Source organism: Portunus trituberculatus, chromosome 44 (genome assembly GCF_017591435.1).
Source record: "Portunus trituberculatus isolate SZX2019 chromosome 44, ASM1759143v1, whole genome shotgun sequence".
In the NCBI taxonomy this organism is placed as follows: Eukaryota; Metazoa; Arthropoda; class Malacostraca; order Decapoda; family Portunidae; genus Portunus; species Portunus trituberculatus.
Window position 1 is genome coordinate 17,457,007 of NC_059298.1, and position 24,297 is coordinate 17,481,303.

Below are 24,297 nucleotides of genomic sequence, written 5' to 3' on the forward strand. Positions count from 1 at the left end.
TTCTTCTACTACTCTTGAGTAGAAACTTAGTAAATTTGACACACATGATCTTCCTGTCTTGAACTCAAATTGTCTGTTTGATATAATTTGTTTTTCTTCCAGATATTTAATCTATTTTTCCTTGATAACAATTTCACATATCTGTCCCACAACACTTGTAAGTGACACCAGTCTGTAATTTTAATGGCTCAGTTGACTTTCCTCCTTTGAATATTGGGATTATGTTAGCTCTCTTCCATTCCAGTGGTACTCTTCCTTCCTTTAATGAGCTTGTAAAACCAACTTCCCAAATTAGTTCTAACAATTGATCTTGTCATTCCTTTAGTGCCTAGTCTTACACACCATCTGGTCCCATTGCTTTTCTGACCAAAATTTTCTTGTAGACTTCCAATTTCTTGTTTGTGCACTACGATTTCCTGCAAGCCTGTACAATGCAATGTTCTATTTGGTTCTGTAACATCTTCTTCAGTGAAAACAGTCTTGAAGCTTTCATTCATTATTTCATTCATTTTCTCTGTTGTTTGGTATGTTTTCCCCTCCTTTAACTATTTTCTATATTGTTTCCTTATATAATTGTAGAAAAGCTTGGGTTCATCTTCACTTTTCCGTGCCAAATCTTTCTGAAAGTTTCTTTCTTTTTCTCTTTTTACTCTAACATATTCATTTCTAGCATCATTATACTGCTGTCTGTTGCTTTCATTTCTCTGCTTTTTGAGTTACTTCCAAGTTTTATCTTTTTCCCTCTTAGCTTCTATACATCTTTTATACAGGCTTGTAAACTCTTTACTCTATATATAGACTGGCACATATTTCCTCACTCCTTCATTATACTTCTGTAGGAATAATTCATAATTTCCCTGTACTGTTTTGCTGTTCATAATGTTCCTCCATTCTATGCTACCAAAAAACTGTCTTAACCTTTCAAAATTTGCTCTTGCATAATTCAATCTCTCCTTTTTCTAGTCCTCCCTGTATCTTAGCACTTCCCATTCATGCATTTCTAATTCTAATGTTACATGGTCACTTCTTCCCATTGGACTCTGATATTGAATGATAGAAGGGAGCTACAGTTTCTTTGTGAATCATAGGTCAAGCAATGATGGTTCTTCTTCACCTCTGTATCATGTCAATTCTTCCATCCACTGATCCAGTGTATTCACCATAGTTAACTGTAACATCTCACTCCACGATCCAGCATTACCTATTACTTCCATCTCTCTTCATTTACTCTTTTACAATTGAAGTTTCCTACTAATAGTATTTTTCCATCTCTTCTTATCATATTATCCAAAAACTTAGTCACCTCTCCTTGCATTTCCTTATGTTCTTCTGTTCTTCATGTATTTGTCTCAGGTGACATATGTGACTATGATTCTCTTTTTTTTTCATTTCTTCTGTCTTGATTGTTACTCCCATTACTTCTGCCATATGATCTCCATAATGCACTTCCTCTACACATAAACTATCATGAACCATTATTAGCACTCCTCCTCTATCCTTTCCCTTCCTGTTTCTTTTCCAACTTTTATATCCGTCTTCCTTAAAACTAACATGGACGTCCTCTCTTAACTTTGTTTCTATTATGCACATTATATCCGGTCTTTTTTCCTTCAAATAGTCTCTAGCCTCCAACACACTGGATAACAACCCATCTATATTTGCATATGTCACTCTTAATTTCTTGCTTCTCCCTCCACTTGTATTTCTTCCATTACACCTCTTCTTTTCCCGAAGATACCACTTTTTCAGTCTCATATATAGAACCCTCCAGTAGAATTTCTTTTTTTCAATTTCTGTCCTTTTCTCATTTTTTTCCTTGGCTTCATTTCATTGCACTCTCTCCTTTTCTTTCTCTTCCAAGTTCATATCTCTTTTTATCCATATATAAATTCAGTATCTTCAGCCAATTTCCCCTTTCTTGCCATTATCTCTTCCACTGCCACTTGAGATCTCATTCTCACTTTCAGTGGTTTCTTTCTTCCTTCACTATACCTTCTCTACCTAAGCACTTCCTCCACCTCTTGCTCCAACCCCTGTGTGCTGTCCTAAACCAACTTAATAACAGCTTTTGCCAACTCTCTCTCTCTCTCTCTCTCTCTCTCTCTTGCAAACTTTTTTTTTTTTTCTTCAGCCTTAAAATTAGATACATTTCCTCTTGTCCACTGTGTCCCTCACCAAATCTTCCTTCTTCTTAATTATTTGTATAACAGTGTCCTTTGTCGTGTCTTGGATTTGCTTCTTTACTACCTCTGAGAATTTACTTTTTCTTCTTCCTGTTCCCTTTTCCAGGCATTTCTTAATTATTCCATCTTGATCTCACCCTTTCCACTTTGCATGCCCCATAATGAACTTTTCCTGTAGACTAATGGCTTTTCATATTTGCCACATGTAGCCATTAATATACCATTTGGTTTCTTTAACTCTTCCATCTCCTCTTTCATCACCTGGTTTACTTCTTGTTGTATATATTGTTATTTGCGTAAGGAGGCTTCGTTAGTTTGCTGTTAATTCGCTCCTGTATAACTGTTATATGGTTGTTATCCCGCACGTTAAGAATAAATGAGGTATGATTGTTTGCTGGGTGATGGTATTTACTGTTATTAGTGACGTGTCAGAAGTGCAGTCGAGAGCACCACTGAGAGGGGAAGTCAGTGGGGCAAAGTCACCGCTGAGAGGTAGTCGTGTCAGCGGAGCTGTACCCGTTTTGGACCAACATTGCTGTTAACCTGGACTTACGCCTTTTATTGACCCAACATCAACTCTACAAGCTATCTAGGCATGTCCAACGTTGGTGTTCAAGCATCTCAAGCCAGCAGCCTGCAAATGGATCTCAAGTTGATTCCCGAGTTCAACGGGTCATCACATGGCGTTGTGGAATGGCTGGACAAGTGTGAATTGGTGTGTCGGCTACAGGGATTCTCCGAGCTACACAACGTCATTCCTCTGCGTCTTACCGGTGGAGCTTTTGCTGTGTACCAGCAGCTGAGTGGTACAGACAAGCTTGAGTATAACAAGATCAAGGAAGCCCTTGTCTCCGCCTTCGCTTCAGACAAGTTCAGTGCCTATGAACAGTTCATCGCTCGTAAGCTGGGCGACGGTGAAGCGGTGGATGTCTACCTGGCTGACTTGCGGCGACTGGCAGAACTGTTTGGTGGCATGACCGACACCGGCTTGGCATGTGCTTTCATGGCAGGGCTACCTGAATCGGCTCACCATATTCTTCGTGCTGGTTCTCGTATGGAGTCCATGGATATCGGGCAGATTCTTTGTCGTGCTCGTGCTGTGCTGTTGGAGGAAACTGGCGTTGCTGCTGCAGGTGTTGCACTATGCCACTCATGTGCCACTACAGAAGAGGAGGCCGTAGTGACATGTCACGGATGTGGTCAACCCAATCATTATGCTCGTGATTGTGTAGTTGGTCGTACTAGACGAAGAGGCGGCAGAGCCAACATACGCTGTTTTCGTTGTGGTCGCAGAGGGCACATGGCTTCATCGTGTCCGGAAAACTGTGTTGGAGAGGCGGGATCAGCGCCAGCCTCCTCTCCGGCTCATCAGTGATTGGCGCTCTACCGAAGGTTCAGCTTGCCGTGGACGGGGTGAGCTGCGAAGCACTGGTGGACACAGGCTGCTCGAAAAGCATCGCTCACGTATCTATGTGCTCCCACTGGACAAGAAAGGATGTCTGTGTTACAACGGTCAACAGTGAACGTTATTCTTGTCAAGGTACGAGTGTAGTGCATGTTCAGTTGCCGTCGGGGGTGTATGCTTTCGTGGAGGTGTTAGTGGTGTCTACTAGGCCACTGAACTTCAACTTCATTCTTGGTATGAATGGCGTAAGTGCTTTCCGTGGGGTTACGGTGCGCACACCAAGTGACGTGCAGTTTGGTATTGAAGAATCTATGTCTTCAGCAGCAGCAGCAGCAGATGTGGCCACGGATTATGTGATAGACGGGGAAGGATTTCACTGTGATTTATGATGCGGCAGCTAAGGAGTGGATTCTTTCATGGAAGTGGTGTGACGGACAGGAACCTGCATGCTTGGTAAATTCCACTTCTGAGTACCAGATTCAACCGGAAGCACGTCTAGAATATGAAAGGGAGCTGTTTCAATGGATTGCGGATGGTTGGCTTGTTCCGCACGATGAACGACGTCATGGACCAGTTAAGGGGACCATTCCTTTGATGGCCGTGGTTCAACGTAATAAGGAAAAGGTCCGCCCAGTGCTTGACTTCCGTGAGTTGAACTCTCATCTTAGCCTTCACACAGCAGAAGCAGACGTCTGTAGTGAAAAGGTCAGGGAATGGCGCCGCCAAGGACAGAAAACCGCTCTTCTCGACCTGCGTAAAGCCTACCTACAGATCGACGTGAATCGCTCATTATGGCCATACCAGACGGTCATGTTCAAGGACAAGCGATACTGCTTAACAAGACTTGGCTTTGGTTTAAGCATAGCTCCCCTGGTCATGAAAAAGATCCTTGCTACTACTTTGAGCTGGGATGAAAGGATCTGCCGTGCCACGTCTCCTTACTTGGACGACATTCTTGTTGACGAGAGAATTGCAAGTGCAGAGGACGTTAGAAATCATCTTCATCGTCACGGCCTTGTCTGCAAACCAGCTGAAACAGTGTCAGCAGGAGCGCGTGTACTGGGTGTTCAAGTCTGGGGGGAGCGAAACTGTCTTTTCTGGAGACGAGACAATGAAGTTCAAGAAAAGTCAGGGAAGCTGACAAGGCGCGCAGTGTTTTCGCTGTGTGGGTGCCTCACTGGTCATCTACCTGTGTGTGGCTGGCTAAGAGTAGCAGCTTCCTACTTAAAAGAACAGCCAATGCTGTTACCACTTCTTGGGATGAAGAGATTACTGATCCGGAGATACATATGATGCTCACCGAGACCTTACAGCGTGTGAAGCGTTCGGATCCAGCTCGAGGTCGCTGGGATGTGGATGGCGACGAAGCTACCGTGTGGGTGGACGCCAGCTCTCTAGCGATTGGGACAGCGCTTGAGGTGAATGGTAATATCATCGAGGATGCCTGTTGGCTTCGGCAGAATGATTGCTCACACATCAATCTCGCCGAGTTAGATGCCGTACTTTGCGGAATTAATCTTGCTGTCGCCTGGAAGATGAAAAAACTGGCATTGATGACTGACTCCAGAACAGTGTACCACCGGATGATGGATGCACTGTCGGGCAGATCGCAACTCAAAACGAAAGCAGCGAGTGAGATGCTTATTCGTCGACGCCTGGAGACAATAAGGACTGTTATTTCTGAGTATCAGCTTCAGGTTGAAGTAAAATTTGTCTCCTCTGCTGAAAACAAGGCTGACGTGCTAACGAGAGTGCCAAAGAAGTGGCTATCATCAAACGACAACCAGCCTTTCTGTGGAGCGGCAGTGGTTGTTCCTGAGTTTGAAATTGCGCGTATTCACCAGACCAGCGGGCATCCAGGAGTCAAGCGTTCTCTCTACTTTTGCAGGAGGAAGTTTCCAGCGACAACAAGACGTCAAGTGCAAGAAGTGGTGCGTAAATGTGAGGCCTGTCAATCTATTGACCTTGCTCCCGTGAAATGGAAGAAGGGTGTCCTGGGAGTCACTGAGTCTTGGAAACGAGTCAGTATGGATGTCTGTCATGTTGAGGATCAGCACTATCTCACCCTCATAGACTGTGGCCCGTCAAGATATGCGATTTGGAGAAGACTCAGAAGGCAGGATGCTGCCGCTGTTACTGAGGTGCTGGAGTCGGTATTTTATGAGCGCGGCGCCCCAAAGGAACTCTTAACGGACAATGCCACCAGTTTCCGTAGCGCTTCCTTCAACGAATTCGCCAGGCGCTGGGGGATAAGTGTCATATATCGCCGGCAACGGCATATCTGAACTCTGTCATCGCTCAGTAAAAACTATAGCAGCACGGAAACCCTGCACTATTCCTGAAGCAGTTTACCGCTACAATGTGATGCCTCGTGATGACAACCCTTCCTCAGCTCCAGCAAATGGTATCTTCAGGTATGAGGTGAGACTGCTGGGTTTGGATACTGTAAGCGACTGTGAAGAGGAAGACAACGTGCAGCATTGCTTCATACTTGGGGACAGAGTTTGGGTTCGTCATGCTAGCCGAAGATGCAACGCACCCAGCTCCGTTGGCACAGTAACAAAGATTCTGTCTCCCCAGAAAGTCGAGGTGGACGGGCTGCCACGCCATGTACGGGACCTGTGGCGGGCCACACGACCACCACAATGTGAAGAGGCATCGGCTGGGGACGGGACTACTAGCGAGGATGAAGATAGTCTGCTTATACGCCTACCCGCCGCTAGAGACGACTTTACTGAAGCTGAGGGTCATGACGAGAGTGAGGAGGATGGTCCAGGACGCCCCCTGCCGCGCAGAGGATCGCGAGAACATCGTCCAGAGCGGCCTTTTCAATATAGTGATCTGCTTTAGGATCAGGAGGGAGTGTTGTATAGATTGTTATTTGCGTAAGGAGGCTTCGTTAGTTTGCTGTTAATTCGCTCCTGTATAACTGTTATATGGTTGTTATCCCGCACGTTAAGAATAAATGAGGTATGATGGTTTGCTGGGTGATGATATTTACTGTTATTAGTGACGTGTCAGAAGTGCAGTCGAGAGCACCACTGGGAGGGGAAGTCAGTGGGGCAAAGTCACCGCTGAGAGGTAGTCATGTCAGCGGAGCTGTACCTGTTTTGGACCAACATTGCTGTTAACCTGGACTTCCGCCTTTTATTGACCCAACATCAACTCTACACTTCTCTTACTTTTTTACATTCTTCTATTCTCTCCTTCAGTTCAGTGTTTTCAATAATCAAGTTGTTTGGTTTTTCCATGATACTTGAGAGCACTTGCTTCATGCATCTCAACTCCTTCTCCAGGTTCACCAGTCTTCTTACATTACCTTTGTCCTCACAAAATCCTGAAAATTCCTTATATTCCCCAATCTCCTCAATCCAACAGGTGTTTCAAAAAGGTTGATCTTATCTACCTGGGCAAATGTTTTGATAACACATCTGACAGCACCATCTACATCCGCTTCTCCTGCCTTTATTTGACTCTAACGGTACCCAAATCTTGCATATTTTTTAAGACAGGACAACCTTATGGCCCATTTCCCCCCTGTACATACAGTCTAGGTCCTTCTGCTTCAAGACGCCTCTTGATAGAGTGTTCCTCTAGGAGCTCCTGGCAACACAACTGTTCTCCACCGCTACCGTTAGGTGTGTCCACAGCTACTGTTAAGTGTGTGTGTGTGTGTATTTATCTAGTTGTTTATCTAGTTGTAACATATAGGAAAAGAGCTATGCTTGTGCTGTCCCATCTCCATATCTATGAGAATCCATCATTTCTTTGAACTTATTGATTGTTCTTGCTTCAATGACTCGCTCATGTAAACCATTCTACACCTCTACACATCTTTGTGGGAAGCTGAACTTGATATCTCTCCTGCAGTTGTCCTATCTTAATTTCTTTCCATGTCCTCTTGTGTCACTGGTGTCCCAGATTAATAAGCCTTTTTTATCTAATTATCCCAGTCCATTCATCACTCTGTACACTGCTCTTATAGCACCTCTTTCCCTTCTCTGTTCTAGAGTTGTAAGATCTAGTAGTCACAGCCATTCTTCATATGACTATTCACTTAAATTTTGGGGAAGCTTTGTTGCTGCCCTCTGTATTTTCTATAGTTTTCTTATGTGTTTCTTTTTGTTCAGAGACCATACTGTAGCTGTGTATTCTAATTTTGGCTGTATTAGAGCTGTTACCAGTTTCTTTTTTCATCATATCTTCATTTATGTAAGTGAATGCCGCCTTTACATTTCTCAAAAGTTCATAGGCATTTCCTGTAATTCTATTTATGTACTTTTCTGGTGACAAGTTATCTACAATGGTTACTCCAAGGTCTCTTTCTTCAGACTTTTTTAAAATTTCTTCATTCCTCATTGAATAAACTCCCTTTGGCTTTCTTTTGCTCATTCCAAATTCTAATACACTGCACTTTTTTGTATTAAATTCCATTTCCTATGAGAGTGAACATTCCGTTATTTTATCCAAGTCTTGTTGTAGCGCCTCACAATCTTCTTTTCTATTCACCCTCCTCATTAATTTAGCATCACCTACAAACAGACTGATTTAATTGTCTATATTTTCTGGTATATTGTTCACATATACCACAAACATTACTGGTGCTAATACCAACCCCTGCAGAACTCCACTTAAGATTCTTTTCCATGCCGATTTTTTATCTCTCATAATTGTTCTCATTTCTCTATCTTTTGGAAAGTCAGCCATCCATATCAGAAGTCCTCCCTTTAGTCCCCATTTGGTTCAAGTTTCTACAATAACCTTTTGTGTGGGACCTTGTCAAATGTTTTCTGTAAATCTAGGTACAGGTTGAACTTCCTTAATCCGGTATTCCTTCATCCGGCAACACCTGTAATCCGGCAAAATTTTTGTTTGCCGGAATTTTTGAATTGGCCGGAGTAATTTGCCAGACCGCTGCTAGGACGCGGCGGCGCTGTACTGTGTTTTGGGGCCAGGGCATTCTGGGTCAAATATGGATCAGTACCATGCTGCTGCTAATTGCAAGCACCACCATCCCAGGTGCATAAAATTTTTTTTTTTAATATTTGCCCCTAAACATGGCTTCCAAGCGACCAGGAAGTGATAGTGTTGTGTGTGAACCAAAGAAAAAGCGCAAACATATAACAATATCAGTGCAACAGAAAGCGGACCTATTGAGGAAGCTAGATAAAGGTGTTTCAGTGCGGAGCCTATGCCAACAGTACAACATTGGCCCATCAACCGTCTATGATATAAAAAAAGCAGAAGAATCAACTTCACAAGTTTTACAGTGAGTGTGAGAGCAAGAAGAACATGGAGGTTCGTAGAACACTTAAGGAGGGTAAAAGCAGTGATTTAGACAGTGCTCTCATACAGTGGTTTAAGCTTCGGCGCATTGGTAACTTCCCTGTGTCCGCGAGATGATAATGGCGAGGGCAAAACTTTTCCATGCTGAACTTAACTTACAACGTGTTTTTCTATATGCTTCTGAATGTATATTTTCATGTACAACTATCATATATCAAAACAATGTTACAGCTACACTTGTATAATGCAGGGTAAGTATATAGAGGGTGTTTTGGGGACCACCTATAATTCAGAATTTTTCAGCTTTCTATTTTATCCATTGCAAAGTCATGAGTTCAGGTGGTTCTTTTAGCTTGCAAGGAAGATATGATCTCACCAGCCTTCTTAATAGAGTCTGCTGACTTGAAAATGGTAGACAGTAGATGGAGTCAAGCCAATGTGGGAAGCAATGCTATTAGTTTATTCACCTCTCTCGTGTCTGTGAATAATATCCAGCTTCACTTCGAGAGTAAGAGACTTCCTGGTCTTCTTAGCAACGCTAGGCGACATTGCAGGACGTTTCAGTGGCATGTACAGCGAGGGCAGACAAGCTGCTGCTGATGCTTTTATTGTTTTGAACTAGGGGAGTGATTGGTGCGCGTTTTGTCCACGAGAGGCGCTGGTGTATTCAAAAGCCTGGCGGCTTGCGTGATATGGCAGGGCCTTCAAACTTGGAAAAAATTACCTGGATAAAATTTTGTTAAAGCGAGTTTGGTGTTCGTTAAACGAGCAGATGGTAATAAAAGGAAACCTTTGTTGTAGCAAAATTTTGTTGTGTGAACCTTCGTTAAGCGAGGGTTGCCTGTACATTGTTAATAGGTCCCCACGTTCTCTTCTAACTTGTACGATCGGTAGTCCCATTTCCTTCAGTCGTTCTTCATATGTTAGGTCCTTTAATTCCATCACCATCTTTGTAGTAATCTTCTGTATCCTTTCTAATTTTCTTATATCCTTTATAGAGCTCAAAGACCACACCACTGCTGCATATTCCAACCTTGGACGTATCATGCTTGTGATGATTTTTTTCATCATAACTTTGTACAGGCAACCCCCCTTAATGAAGGTTCACACAACGAAATTTCACTACAACGGTTTCATTTTACTACCACCTGCTCGTTTAACGAACACCAAACTCGCTTTAACGAAGTTTTATCCAGGTAATTTTTTCCAAGTTTGAAAGCCCCGCCGCATCACGCGAGCCGACAAGCTTTTGAATACACCAGCACCTCTCATGGACAACACGTGCACCACTCACTCCCCCCTGTTCAAAACAATAACAGCGTCAGCAGCAGCTCGTCTTCCCTCACTCAACTTACCACCAAAACGCCCTGCAATGTCGCCTAGAGTTGCTAAGAACACCAGGAAGTCTCTTACTCTCGAAGTGAAGCTGGATATTATTCACAGACATGAGAGAGGCGAGAAAACTAATAGCATTGCTCGCCACCATGGCTTGACTCCATCTACTGTCTCTACTATTTTCAAGTCAGCAGATTCTATTAAGAAGGCTGGTGAGACCGTATCTTCCTTGCAAGCTAAAAGAACCACTTGAACTCGTAACTCTGCAATGGATAAAATGGAAAGCCTTGTGCAAATGTGGTACATAAGTTTTGTATGCAGTACAATGATGCACCTTTTGTTTACATTCCATAGGTTGCCAGCTAGCGTATTTCCCACTCCACTCTCCCTCCCTTCATAAATTTAAGATCATCAACATTATAAAGTTACATTAGTGTACATTATAATGAGTTAAATTAAACTGCCTAAATGTTTAACTTCATGATCTTTACTTTCATTAAACCTTTCACTGTACTATGATGCACTCTCGCTTTGTTTACTCTCAATGGAAGTTCAAGTCAGGGTTTAAGTTGTTATAATTGGTTCGCTTAACGAAGGTTTTTTTAGGAACATAACCCCTTCGTTAAGCAGAGGTTGCCTGTACATGTACTGAAATGCCACTCTTATATTAATCAACATTTTATATGATAATCCAAATATCTTGCTTATGTGTTTTTTCTGGGCTCAGATTTTCCTGTATGATCACTCCCAGATCTTTTTCCTCTTTAGTCTTCAGTATTTGTTCCTCTCCCATAAAACAGTTACATACTGTTCTTCTTTTGCTCTTTCCTAGTTCCATTATGTGATATTTCTTAGCATTAAACTCCAATTTTCACTTCTTACTCCACTCATAGATCTTGTTTATATCTTCCTGTAACAGCAGACAGTCCTCCCTGGTTTTGATAACTCTTAGCAGCTTTGCATCATCAGCAAATAAATTAATATAACTGTTTACCCCAATGTGAATGTCATTTACATAAATCTGAAACATAATGGGAGCTAACACTGACCACTGTGGCACTCCACTTGTTATTTTACTCCAAGATGAGTATGTATCTCTGATCACAGTTCTCATCTTTATCCTTCAAATAATCTCTTGTCCATTCTAGCAAAGTTCCTCGCAGTCCTCCTATTTTCTAGTTTCCAAAGTAGTCTTCCATGAGGGACTTTATCAAAAGCCTTTTTTAAATATAGGTATACTGTGTCCACCCATCCATCTCTGCTTTCTAATCCTGCAACAACTCTTGAGTAGAAGCTTAATAAGTTTGATACACATGACCTCCCTGTCCTGAACTCAAATTGTCTGTTCAATATGACTTGTTCCTCTTCTAGAAATTTAACCCATTTTTCTTTGATAATTATTTCACACAACTTCCCCAAAACACTTGTAAATGACACTGGTCTGTAGTTTAGTGGTTCAGTTGCCTTTCTTCCTTTAAATATTGGTATTACGTTGACTCTCTTCCACTCTAGTGGAACTTTCCCTTCATTTATTGAACTTATAATTATTTCCCAAATAGGAACCAGTAGTTGCTCTTTACTTTCTTTTAACACCCTGCCTTCTACACCATCTGGCCCCATTGCTTTTCTGACATCCAACTTGTCCAATAATCTTTCAATATCCTCCTTGTGCACTGTGATCTTCTGTAATCCTTGGTAATGCAATGTCCTATTGGGTTCTGTGAAATCTTCTGTAATGAACACTGTTTTTAAGCTCTCATTCATTATTTCACACATTTCCTTCTCTGTTTGGTATGTCTTCCCTCCTTTAATTATTTTTTCTATTGTTTCCTTGTTCTTCACTTTGACATTTATAAACTTGTAGAAAAGTTTGGGTTTGTCTGGTTTTATTCACATCTTTCTCAGTTTCTTTCTTCCTCTCTTCTTACTCTAATGTATTCATTTTTTGCATCCTTGTACTGCCGTCTGTTATTGTCATTTCTCTGCTTTATGAATTTCTTCCACACTTTATCTTTTACCTTTCTAGCTTCTATGCATCTAGCATTGTACCAAGCGTGTATTTTTTCTTAACTCTGTAAACAGATACAAATTTTTTTACTCCTTCATTATATTTCTATAAGAATATTTCATATTTCCCTTGTATTGTCCTTCTGTACATGTTTATCCACTCAATATCATAGAAAAAGATCCTTAATTTTTCAAAATCCACTCTTGCATAAATGAATCTCTCTCCTTTATAGTCATCTCTGTAACTTATCCCATCCTCCTATATTTGCATCTCTTATGTCATATGATCACTTCTTCCCATTGGACTAAGGTTTTGTATGATTGGAGGGGGATTTGCATCTCTTATGTCATATGATCACTTCTTCCCATTAGACTAAGGTTTTGTAAGATTGGAGGGGGATTTGCATCTCTTATGTCATATGATCACTTCTTCCCATTGGACTAAGGTTTTGTATGATTGGAGGGGGCTCTGGTTTCTTTGTGAATAATAGGTCAAGCAACAATGGTTCTTCTTCCCCCTGTACCTTGTTGACTCCTCCACCCATTGATCCATTGCATTAACCATAGTCAACTGTAACAGTTCCTCGCTCCACTGCCCAGCATCATCCATTACTTCCATTTCTCTCAAGTTTCCTTTTTACAGTTAAAGTCTCCAACAAAAAGTATTCTTCCATCTCTTCTTCTTATGTTATCTAGGCACTTAATCACCTCTCTTTGCATATCTTTATGTTCTTGAGTTCCCCATGCATTTGTCTTAGGTGGCACATATGTAACTATAATTTTTCTCTTCTTCAGTTCCTGTTTTGATTGTTACCCCCATTACTTCCACTTTGTCCTCTCCATATTGTACATCACAAACCATTATTAGCACTTCTCCTCCCCCTTTACCCTTCCTTTCCTCCAGTTATTATATCCCTCCTCTTTAAAGTTAACATGGATCTCCTCTCTTAGTTTTGTTTCAACAATGCATATTACATCCGGCTTTTTTTCTTTCAAATAATCCCTAACCTCCAACATGCTTGACAACAACCCATCTATATTAGTATAAGTCACTCTTAATTTCTTGCCTCCTCTATGACCTCCTCCTTCTTCTGTAGGTACCACTTCTTTAGTCTCATATCCAGAACCCTCCAGTAAAAATAATTTTTCTCGATCTCCATCCTTTTCTTGTTTTTTTTTCCCTTAGCTTAATTTCTTAGCACTTTCTCCTTTTCTCTCTCCTCTAGGTTCATATCTATCTCTTTTTATCCATATATCCTTGTGTTCAGTATCATGGGTAAGTTTCCCTTTCCTAGCCATAATTTCCTCTACTGCCATTTGGGATCTCATTCTCACTTTCATTGGTCTCCTACCCCCTTCACTGTATCTTCCTAGCCTGATCACTTCCTCCATCTCCTGGTCCAGTTCCTGTGTGTGTGTGTGTGTGTGTGTGTGTGTGTGTGTGTGTGTGTGTGTGTGTGTGTGTGTGTGTGTGTGTGTGTGTGTGTGTGTGTGTGCGTGTGCGTGTGTGTGTGTATTTACCTATTTGTATTTACCTATTTGTGTATTACAGGGCCCGAGCTAAGCTCTCTGTGTCCTGTCTCCTTGTCCATTCCTGTCATATCTCTTTCATCTGATTGACACACACCGTGTCAACGACATCACTGCTCAGTTTATTCCACTTATCAATACTACGATGCGGGAAACTGTATTTTCTCACGTCATTTAGACAGATGTCCTTTATTAGCTTTTTCCATGTCCTCGGAGATGATTACTTGTGGTCACCTTTATCAACTCTCTATCCAGTATGTCAATCTTGTTCACCAATTTATACATAGTTATCATGTCTCCTCTTGTTCTTCTCTCTTCTAATGTGGTCAGCCCCAGCTTCCTCAGTCTTTCCTCATAGTCTAACTCCCTGAGTCCTGGTACCATCCTTGTTGCCAGCCTCTGTACCCTTTCTACCTTCTTCACATTTTTCTTCATATGCGGTGACCAGACACATGCTGCATATTCTAACTGGGGTCTTATTAAGGTACATAATATCTTCTTCATCATTCCTTCATCTAGGTAGTGGAATGCAAGGCCAATATTTTGAAGCATGTTGTATGTTTTCCAAAAATCTTGTTAATGTGTTTCTCCGGTGACAAAGTGTTTTGCACGGTTACTCCTAAGTCTTTCTCCTCATTGGTCTCTTTAATTTTCTCATCACCCAGCCTGTAATCCCAGTTTGGTCTGTATCTACTTCTTCCCATTTTCATAACATGGGTCTTGTCTATATTAAATTCCATCTGCCACTCTTTACTCCACTCATATATTTTATCAAGATCTTCCTGTAACTTGTTGCAATCTTCTACATTCTTTACTCTCCTCATAATTTTAGTATCGTCCGCAAACATGTTCATATAACTGTCAATTAAACATAAATAAAAAACATGATGGGACCCAGCACTGACCCTTGTGGAACTCCACTGGTTACCTTCTTCCACTCGGACTTCCTTCCTCTCACCACTGTTCTCATTTCTCTTCACATTAAGTAATTTTCCATCCATTTTGCTAGTTTATCATTTACTCCTCCAGTCATCTTTAGTTTCCACATCAGTCTATTGTGTGGTACTTTATCAAAGGCCTTTCTCAAGTCCAGGTAGATAGCATCCACCCATCCCTCTCTATGTTGTAGTATGTCAGTCACTCTTGAATAAAAACATAATAAATTGGATACACGATCTTCCTTTTCTGAAACCAAACTGCCTTTCACTCAGAATGTTTTCACTTTCTAGATACTCACTCCACTTAGCTTTAATTACTTCTTCACATACCTTGCACAATATACTAGTCAACGATACTGGTCTATAATTTAGCAGTTCCATTCTACTACCATTCTTATATATAGGCACAATGTCAGCTCTTTTCCACTCTTTCGGGACTAATCCTGTTCGTATGGAGGTTTCCACAATATCAAATACGGGTTCAACAATTGATCCTTACATTCTTTTAGCAACCTCCCAGATATGCCATCAGGCCCCATTGATTTATTAATATCCAGATTGCTTATAATTTTCCTTACATCTTCCTTAGTAACCATGATGTCCTGCATTTGCTTTATTTCCGTAGGCCTTCCTCCCATAAAATGCTCCTCCTTTGTAAACACTTTGCAAAAGTTGTCGTTCAAAATTTCAGCTATATCTCCAGCATCCTCATATACTTCTTCCCGTTTTTACCTTTTCTATTGCCTCCTTTTATTTAGTTTTCCATTTATGAATTTGTAAAACATTTTGGGTCACTATCACAGTTTTCCACCACCTCTGTTCATATTCCTTCTGTGCTGTTCTCCTTACTTCAACATATCTATTCCTTGCTGTTTTGTAGCCTTCCTTGATAATACATCACTGTTTTTCTTAAGTTTCTTCCATGCCTTTTCTTTGTTCTTTCTTGCTTCTTCACAATTTCTATTAAACCACTGTTTATTATTTAAAGTCCTCTTTCTGTAATATGGCACAAACTTTTTCACAGCAGAGTTATACAAATCCATAAATTTATCGTACTTCAATTGCATATCTCTTTCCTGGTATACCACGGACCAGTCAATTTCATTAAAGAACTCCCTTATATGGTTATAATTTGCCCTAGTATAATTTAATTTTTCCTCCCTGCATTCCACAATCTTATTTGTGTGTGTGTGTGTGTGTGTGTGTGTGTGTGTGTGTATTTACCTAATTGTATTTACCTAATTGTAACATACGGGAAAAGAGCTATGCTCGTGTTGTCCCGTCTCCATATCTATTAATGTCCAGCTTTTTCTTAAAATCATGAATATTCCTTGCGTTGACCACTTCCACGTCTAAACTATTCCATGCTTCCACCCTTCTATGAGGGAAGCTATATTTTTCACATCTCTCCTATAAGTGGCCATTTTAGTTTTTCCCATGCCCTCTCGACATTCTTCCATTCCACATACACAGATCTTCCCTATCCATTTTTCCATGCCAATCATCACTCTGTATATTGCTATCAGGTCTCCCTTTCTCTTCTGTTTTCCAGGGTTGGAAGTTGCATTCTTTTCAGTCTGTCTTCATAAGTCAAATCTCTTAAGTCAGGCACCATTTTCGTTGCAGCCCTCTGTACTTTCTCTAGTTTCCTTATGTGTTTCTTTAAGTTCGAGCCCACTGTATTGTTGCATATTCAAGCCTCGGTCTTATCATTGCAGTAATTATTTTCTTCATCATTTCTTCATCTAGATATACGAACGCCACTCTTATGTTCCTCAATAAGTTCAATACTTCTCCAATTATTTTGTTTATATGTCTCTCTGGCGATAGGTCATTGGTAATTGTCACCCCAAGGTCTTTTTCTTCATGACTGGTTTTATGTCTTCATTTCCTATCTTGTACATACTCCTGATTCTTCTTTCACTCTTGCCAAACTCTATTTTCTTGCATTTTGTCGTGTTGAACTCCATTTGCCATGTACAGCTCCATTTCCATATTCTGTCCAAGTCTTCCTGGAGTAGTTCGCAATCTTTGTCACATCTCACTTTTCGTAACAATTTTGCATCGCCTGCAAATAGGCTCACATAACTGGACACCCCATCCACCATGTCATTTATGTAGACTGCGAACATTACTGGTGCCAACACTGATCCCTGTGGAACTCCACTCTCCACCAATCCCCATTCTGATGGTCTGTCCTTAATTATTGTTCTCATTTCTCTTCCTACCAAAAGTCTTCCATCCATTTTAGTAAACTGCCATGCACTCCTCCTACCATTTCAAGTTTCCAGATCAGTCTCTGGTGTGGTACCTTATCAAAGGCCTTTTTTAAATCCAGATATATTCCATCAGCCCAACCATCTCTTTCCTGTATTACATCTATCACCCTCGAATAGTAACATATCAGGTTTGTCGTGCATGAACGCCCTTTCCTAAAACCAAATTGACACTCACAAAGTATGTCATTTTTCTCCAAGAAGTCTGTCCATCTAGTCTTCACCACCCTCTCACACATCTTAGCTACCACACTTGTAAGTGACACTGGTCTATAGTTCAATGGGTCTCTCTTGTTACCTGATTTATAGATTGGGACAATGTTAGCTCTTTTCCAGTCTTGGGGCACTACACCTTCCCTTAATGAGGCATCAATTACTTCACAAACTTTTTCTGCCAATTGCTCCTGCATTCTCTTAAAATCCATCCTGATACCCCATCAGGTCCCACAGCTTTTCTCACTTCTAAACTCCCATCATGTTCTTGATCTCCTCCACAGTTACTTGAAACTCCTTCATAATCCCTTTCTGTTCCATTACCAGTGGTTTGTCAAAAGCAGTCTCCTTTGTGAATACCTTCCAAAGCATCCATTCATAGCCTCTGCCATTTCCTGGGATCTTCACTGTATACTCCATTTACTTCTAAACTTTCAATACTTTCTCTATTTTTGATGTTGTTGTTCACATGTCTGTAAAAAAGCCTTGGTTGGTCTTTACATTTATCAATTATATCCTTTTCTTGTTTCTTTCTTTCTTCTCTTCTAATCAACACATATTCATTTCTTGCTCTTTTGTAACTTTCCCACTGCTTAATCCGTCTTTTCCTGTGTGTGTGTGTGTGTGTGTGTGTGTGTGTGTGTGTGTGTGTGTGTGTGTGTGTGTGTGTGTGTGTGACTTTGGTATATTAATAAAATTGAATAAGGTTTCTTATAGTCTTTTTCTCTAAAACCAAATAATCATTATTATTATTATTATAAATTTTGTTCTTCAATATCCATTATTTGCATACTCTACTCACTATGGTACTATATTTCAACAATCTATTGCACTGTGGAAGAAATGGTTTGTGAAGTATTATCTCCTTTTATATTGTTAAGCTTCTCAACGTATGCTATTAATAATTGGCCTTCTCTCTCTCTCTCTCTCTCTCTCTCTCTCTCTCTCTCTTTAACATATCTTCTCCAGTTTGGTTAGCACTGATTTGTTTTATTATCTATATCTCCTCTAATTTTCCTAGCACTCATTTATCTTATTGTCTTTCGTATCTTAAATGTCTAAGACTTGTATCCATGTTAAAGTTGCTGGTACTTTTCTGATTTAATTTGATTTATTTATCCTTATCTGGTTGATTCCAAACCACTGCTCCATACTCCATGTTATCATTTTCTTTATAATATTGTCATCTACTTCAGTGAAGACCACTCTCAAATCTGATAACACATGCATATTTCACACTTCATTAATAAAAATCCTATGGTGATAGGTTCTTACTAATCATTACTCAATTTTTTTTCTTTCAGAACTTCTTTCAAGATCTTATTACCTCACCATTTGTTAAATGCTAGTCTTCTAGAAAACATGGCATATATTTACAAAAAGCTCCAAATGTCATTTCTTGCACAAGTCAATTAATCTAATTAAGCCTTCCTTTCGCAATTCATTTGTAACCATTCCTTTAACTTTGAGACTATCAGCAAATCTATACATATACAGTGCTTACTCCAATTTTGCGAGTTCAAATTTTGCGATATGCCAATTTTGCGACCAAGGACCAAAAATTGCCATTTTTTTAATTTCCCCATCTCGCTCCTTTCTCCTGGTATTGCGAGTGGTGGCGGGAGAGAGAGTATTCCTGCAAATTATATGTTACTGTATTATATAGGCAATATTTTATTAATTTATTCATATTTATCATATTATACTATATTATTATCATATTTATATTATATTTATCATAGTTTGGTGGTTTTTGGCTAGTTTTCATAAAAATCTGGCGGTAATTCAATGAAGCTCATCTGGCAACACTGCCCCGCTCCCTCCCGCCTTCCATTTGTTTACATACACCTCCACAGAGTTCTCTCTGCAAATTTGGAGGAATCCTTGTGCTCGACTTTGTGCGACATGGCTCCATCAACCAAGAAAAACATTAGGCTAACTTTGGAGCAGAAGGTGAAGATAATCAAGATGAAAAGAGATGGAAAAAGGAACTGTGATATTTCCAGAGAGTTTGGTGTGGGAGAATCAACTGTGAGAATGGTGCTTAAAAACATTGAGAAAATTGAAAAAACTGTAAAAACCTAAGGTGGACAGATTTTTGATTCTCGTAGCCATTGTACAAACACTGTGATCATTCATATGAAAAGATACCTGGCTCAATATATATTTGATATAAATATGGGCAAAATATTAGGAAAATATTGAAAAATTAGGCGACCATGGACAAGGGGTCCACCATATTAAATTTTTCCCATAGGAATAACACTTCCAATTTTGCGATTTCCAAATTTGCGACTCACAATGCCGCCCCATTTCTCACAAAATTGGAGTAAGCACTGTAACTACCTTCTGTAGCATTTGCCTTGTTACCACTTATGTAGATAGACAAAAAATTATAAATACTGTATTTGATGGCTCATAAGACATATGGGCTCCCACTTTTGGCAGAAAAAAAAATAGATTTAAGCTCTGAATATGAAGTGAAGGATTTCACCTGATATTTGAAGACTCACATGCATTTAGATCATTATTAGATCCCAATATTTTGCATTTAAAAACTTTGATCTTTGCTATTTACCTTGTTTACTTAACCTATGTTCCTGGCGCCGAGGCGGGTTTAAAAGCTGGGTGGTGATTGGCTGCACCCCTCTCTTGCTAGCACCCATGGAGAGGCTGTGTCTTGTATGTCCAGTGAGAAATGTTTTTATTTTATATGCTATAACTCACTTCATATAAGGGATAGCCAGATTTGGTTAACACCATAAGACTCAGCTGTGACTGTACAATCAAGATGTATTGTAGAAAATTAACAAAAGAAAAAAGATAATGGTATTATGACGAGTTGAACTGCAAAGATTTCATAAAAATGTTTATATCCTGTTTTGTTTTGCTCGTTACTTGCAAAGGATGTTCATTGAATGCTGAAATATATTATTGCATCATATAGGAAAAACTCTCATGAACACGATAGTGTTATCAGAATGCAGGTAAACCTCCACTTAATGAAAACACATAGTCATTTGTAGCCACATGTTACTTGGCGCGGGTTGCGGCGAGCCGCTCTGTGGTAGTGTTGGTGGTGGTGGAGCGGCTCGCCGTAAGCCGCAGCGAGTAACATGTCACTCAGCAGTGACTGTACAATCAAGATGTATTGTAGAAAATTAACAAAAGAAAAAAGATAATGGTATTATGACGAGTTGAACTGCGACGATTTCATAAAAATTTTTATATCCTGTTTTGTTTTGCTTGTTATTTGCAAAGGATGTTCATTGAATGCTGAAATATATTATTGCATCATACAGGAAAAACTCTCATGAACACGAAAGTGTTATCAGAATGCAGGTAAACCTCCACTTAATGAAAACACATAGTCATTTGTAGCCACATGTTACGCGGCCGGCGGCGAGCTCCGTTCATGTAGTGTTGGTGGTGGTGGAGCTCGCCGTGAGTCGGCGAGTAACATGTGGCTACAAATGACAATGTGTTTTCATTAAGTGGAGGTTTACCTGCATTCTGATAACACTATCGTGTTCATGAGAGTTTTTCCTATATGATGCAATAATATATTTCAGCATTCAATGAACATCCTTTGAAAATAACGAGCAAAACATAACAGGATATAAACATTTTTGTGAAATCGTCGCAGTTCAACTCGTCATAATACCATTATCTTTTTTTTTTGTTAATTTTCTACAATACATCTTGATTGTACAGTCACTGCTGAGTCTTATGGTGTTACCAAATCTGGCTATCCTTTATATGAAGTGAGTTATAGCATATAAAATAAAAACATTTCCCACTGGACATACGAGACATAGCCTCTGCGTGGGTGCTAGCGAGAGAGAGGTGCAGCCAATCAGCACCCAGCTTTTAAACCCGCCTCAGCACCAGGAATATAGGTTACTCCATCAGAGATTCCTGAGAAAAGTTAGGATGAATGGAATAGAGAAAATAGGATACTAGGATTTTAAGTAAACAAGGTATAGTAGGCTACACACCAATCCTGTTGTGACTTGTGAGATGTAAACATATACTTGGCATATGGCATTGGCAATGACTGTGAGAGAGTCAGAGATTACAGGGCTAATAACAATATTTTTTTTATCGTCGTTTTCTTTTACATGTATGTAAAGTAAGAATGTTAAAAGATAGATGCAATTTTAATTGTATGAAATTGTGTCTTACCTCAAGGAGTAATGGCATCACACTAAAGAACACAGTGAAGCTTGCCTGTGTCAAGATCAAGATCACCGACACCGACTGCGTTTGTTTTGGTTCACACAATGTGTGGTGCATGGTCACTTGGCAAATTGTTCCTGACTGGTGTCATTCTATGTGAATTACCAGTAAGTATGACTGACCTATTATATATTGGTACCTTGAAAGAAAGAGTTGTTTTATAGTGTAGTACCTACCATCACTTTGTTTACATCTGTGAAGATGTTTGGGGATTGATTTTTGAGTCTGCTGCTATCAACTACTTTCTCAATACTGAACCTTAGCCTCATAGGACGCATGGTCATTTCCTGAGATTTTTTTGGGGAAGAAAAAGGTGCATCTTATGAGCCATCGAATACAGTAAATAGTGGATTCAAATTCACTCTCTTTAGCAATCTCAAGTATTTAAAACACAGCTCACCATGATGTGGTACTGCTCAAAGCCTTCTATTGCCTCGGATACAATGTGACGGATGTGGTTCATGTTGACCTTCTCAGTGCGTTCTTTTGTGCCAATCCAGATCTGGTCAAGTTCCAACTTGAAGGTGAGACGCACTTTTCCCCCATGTTTGTTGACCATCCCCGAGAGTGGATATGATGGTAAAACATCCTGAGAGTAAACAAATAAGCAGTCAATAGTATTTCATTTATAGAATGTTTGAGATCTTAAGTTAAACTGAAAAGGGATCATGTACTATAGTCCATTAATTTCCAGCTTAAAACTAAAACCTAAGTTTTTTTGTAACCTCATTGGTGATTAGTCAGTACCACATGTAACTTTGTCACTGAAAAATCTGTGACTCATTTCATTTTCCACTTAACCTAGATGATGGCTTCTCTAAACTATACAAATTTTACTTCTCTTCCCTCTGTCTACCTTATTTCATGCAATACTTACTTGTTTCTTCATCATTAAAGAGAAGAAAGGTAGGTCACAAATGTAATTAAGTAAAGTTGGAAGTGACAAAAATAATGTGACCCGATTTTTTGTGGAGTAAAAATAGGACATAACTATGTATGTCTCTTGGTACAGATCCAACTCGGCCCAATCAGTGTAACCAACTCGGTCCATCGCCTGTGCCAAGTCAGCCCATTTTTTATAGCCAACTCGGCCCATTGCCTGTGTCAACTCAGCCCATTTGGTATAGTAGTATAAGCCTCATATACCTATGAATGGTTGCAGCTTTCATTGGTGCCAGGCAGTGTGGAGAAAGATTCAAGAATCTGGCTTACAAAAGCCATACACAAATGACGCTGGTATGCACAAATACCTCAGAAAAGTTCTGTCATTACCCTACGTACCAGCTGAGCATATTGAAGAACTATTCGTAAGATTTTACAGAAAAACAAATGGAAGTCAAGCATTTGTTGATCTTTTCAATTATATAAGGAATATGTGGATCGACTCAACTCTTTGGCCTCATTCTACATGATGTGCTTTTGGACGAAGCATACGCAAAAATAACGATGTGGAAGGATGGCACCACTGGTTAAATGTGAAAGCAAGAAAAGGACAGCTTAGTTTTTACTTGCTTATTACCCTATTACACAAGGAAGCCAGACTGGTTACACTAAAAGTGCGTCTCCTGTCAGATGGAAGAGTTTTACGTAAAGAAAGTACAAAGTACAAAAAACAACATGGACAACTTGTAAAACTCTGGGAAGAATACAACGCTGGTGAGAGTTTGGCAAAAAATCTCCTTAGAGCCGTATCTTACCTCATCACAGTGTACACTAGACAGTTTTTTTTAACCATTGTTTAAAACATCTTAACCATTCTTTTTTTTTACTTTTATACTTTGATTTATTTTTTATTTACGTCAACTTGTATTTTTATTTGCATAATTTGTTTTTATATATGCCATGAATAAAAGTATTTTAACCCGTAAAGTCCGACAGGCCTTAAATAGGGCTGCATTGCACACTTCCGAGAGTCCTTAAATGGGGCAGCTACTTTGAGCGCTAATAAAAACCGCGCTAGCATTGGTAGCGCTGCTATATTTGGTCATGACGTAGGCCTATGGTAGTACTGTCGGCTCCCAGGAAGCACACCGCTCTAGCCAGCTTTTTTTTTTTTTTTTTTTTTTTTAAAGGGGGGTGAAGAGAGGAGGTAGCTAGCTGAAGAGAAAGTGGGTGGGAAGAGAAGGGTGAAGGAAAGTAAGAGAGAGATAGATGGTGGCTTGACCACCTTGCTAATTTTAGGCTCTAGCCAGCTAGTCTCCCGCAAATTTCTGTGAGGTGCGTGAGCGTCGTGTCGCGGTGATAATTATTTACGTATTTACGTATTTACTTATTTAAGGAACTATTATTTACAACTATGGCTACTGGTGCTAAGAGGAAGCTAAAGTTTAGTGATAAAAGTGATAGACAAGGCGGGACAAGACGGAAGGTGCACAGGTTGGAGGTAGATCCCGACCCGCTATTGTGACAACATCGTCACCCACGCTTGATAAAACATACGTAACTATAATCAGCCAATATGAGTGAAAACACGAAAACATGTGAAAACACATAAAACATGAGCAGTGCCTTACATTATGTAAGAATACACATAAAAGTACCTCCCCCGAGTTGCCGCTACCACAATCTTCTCCAATTATCGGTTATTATTCTGAGACAACCATAGTGAGTAGAGTAATAAAAACTCGTAGGATGATGCATTGTCATATCTACTAACAGCAGATTTTTTTCCAGAGTAATTTATAAGAGTTGATTTTTTTATGATAATTGCGGTAATGGGAGGGTGCGAATTTTGCGGCCATCGGTCTTAGCGGGTTAATAACTTTCATTGTTTCTCTGTCCAAGCTACTTTTGTTAACAAAGGGCCGAGTTGGTTATGGGCCGAGTTGGTAATGGGCTGACATGGCGATGGGCCGAGATGGCAATGGGTTGAGATGAACCCAAAG

The 24,297-nt window shown here is 40.1% G+C and overlaps 1 protein-coding gene across 5 annotated transcripts in view; it reads right to left on the bottom strand.

The window, feature by feature from the left end:
• LOC123518548 (ubiquitin domain-containing protein UBFD1-like) overlaps positions 1-24,297 on the bottom strand; it is a 66,778-nt gene that overhangs the window by 9,307 nt on the left and 33,174 nt on the right. For 2 of the 5 annotated variants that reach the window (XM_045279379.1, XM_045279377.1), the window contains exons 6-7: positions 21,813-22,001; positions 21,589-21,699 (exon numbers count right to left, since the gene is read on the bottom strand). The exons of 1 other annotated variant lie outside the window; for it this stretch is intronic. In XM_045279379.1, coding sequence (XP_045135314.1) covers positions 21,589-21,699; positions 21,813-22,001 — 300 coding nt within the window. The remainder of the gene's footprint in view (positions 1-21,588; positions 21,700-21,812; positions 22,002-24,297) is intronic. 2 more of the 5 variants (XM_045279382.1, XM_045279378.1) reach the window with 1 other exon arrangement.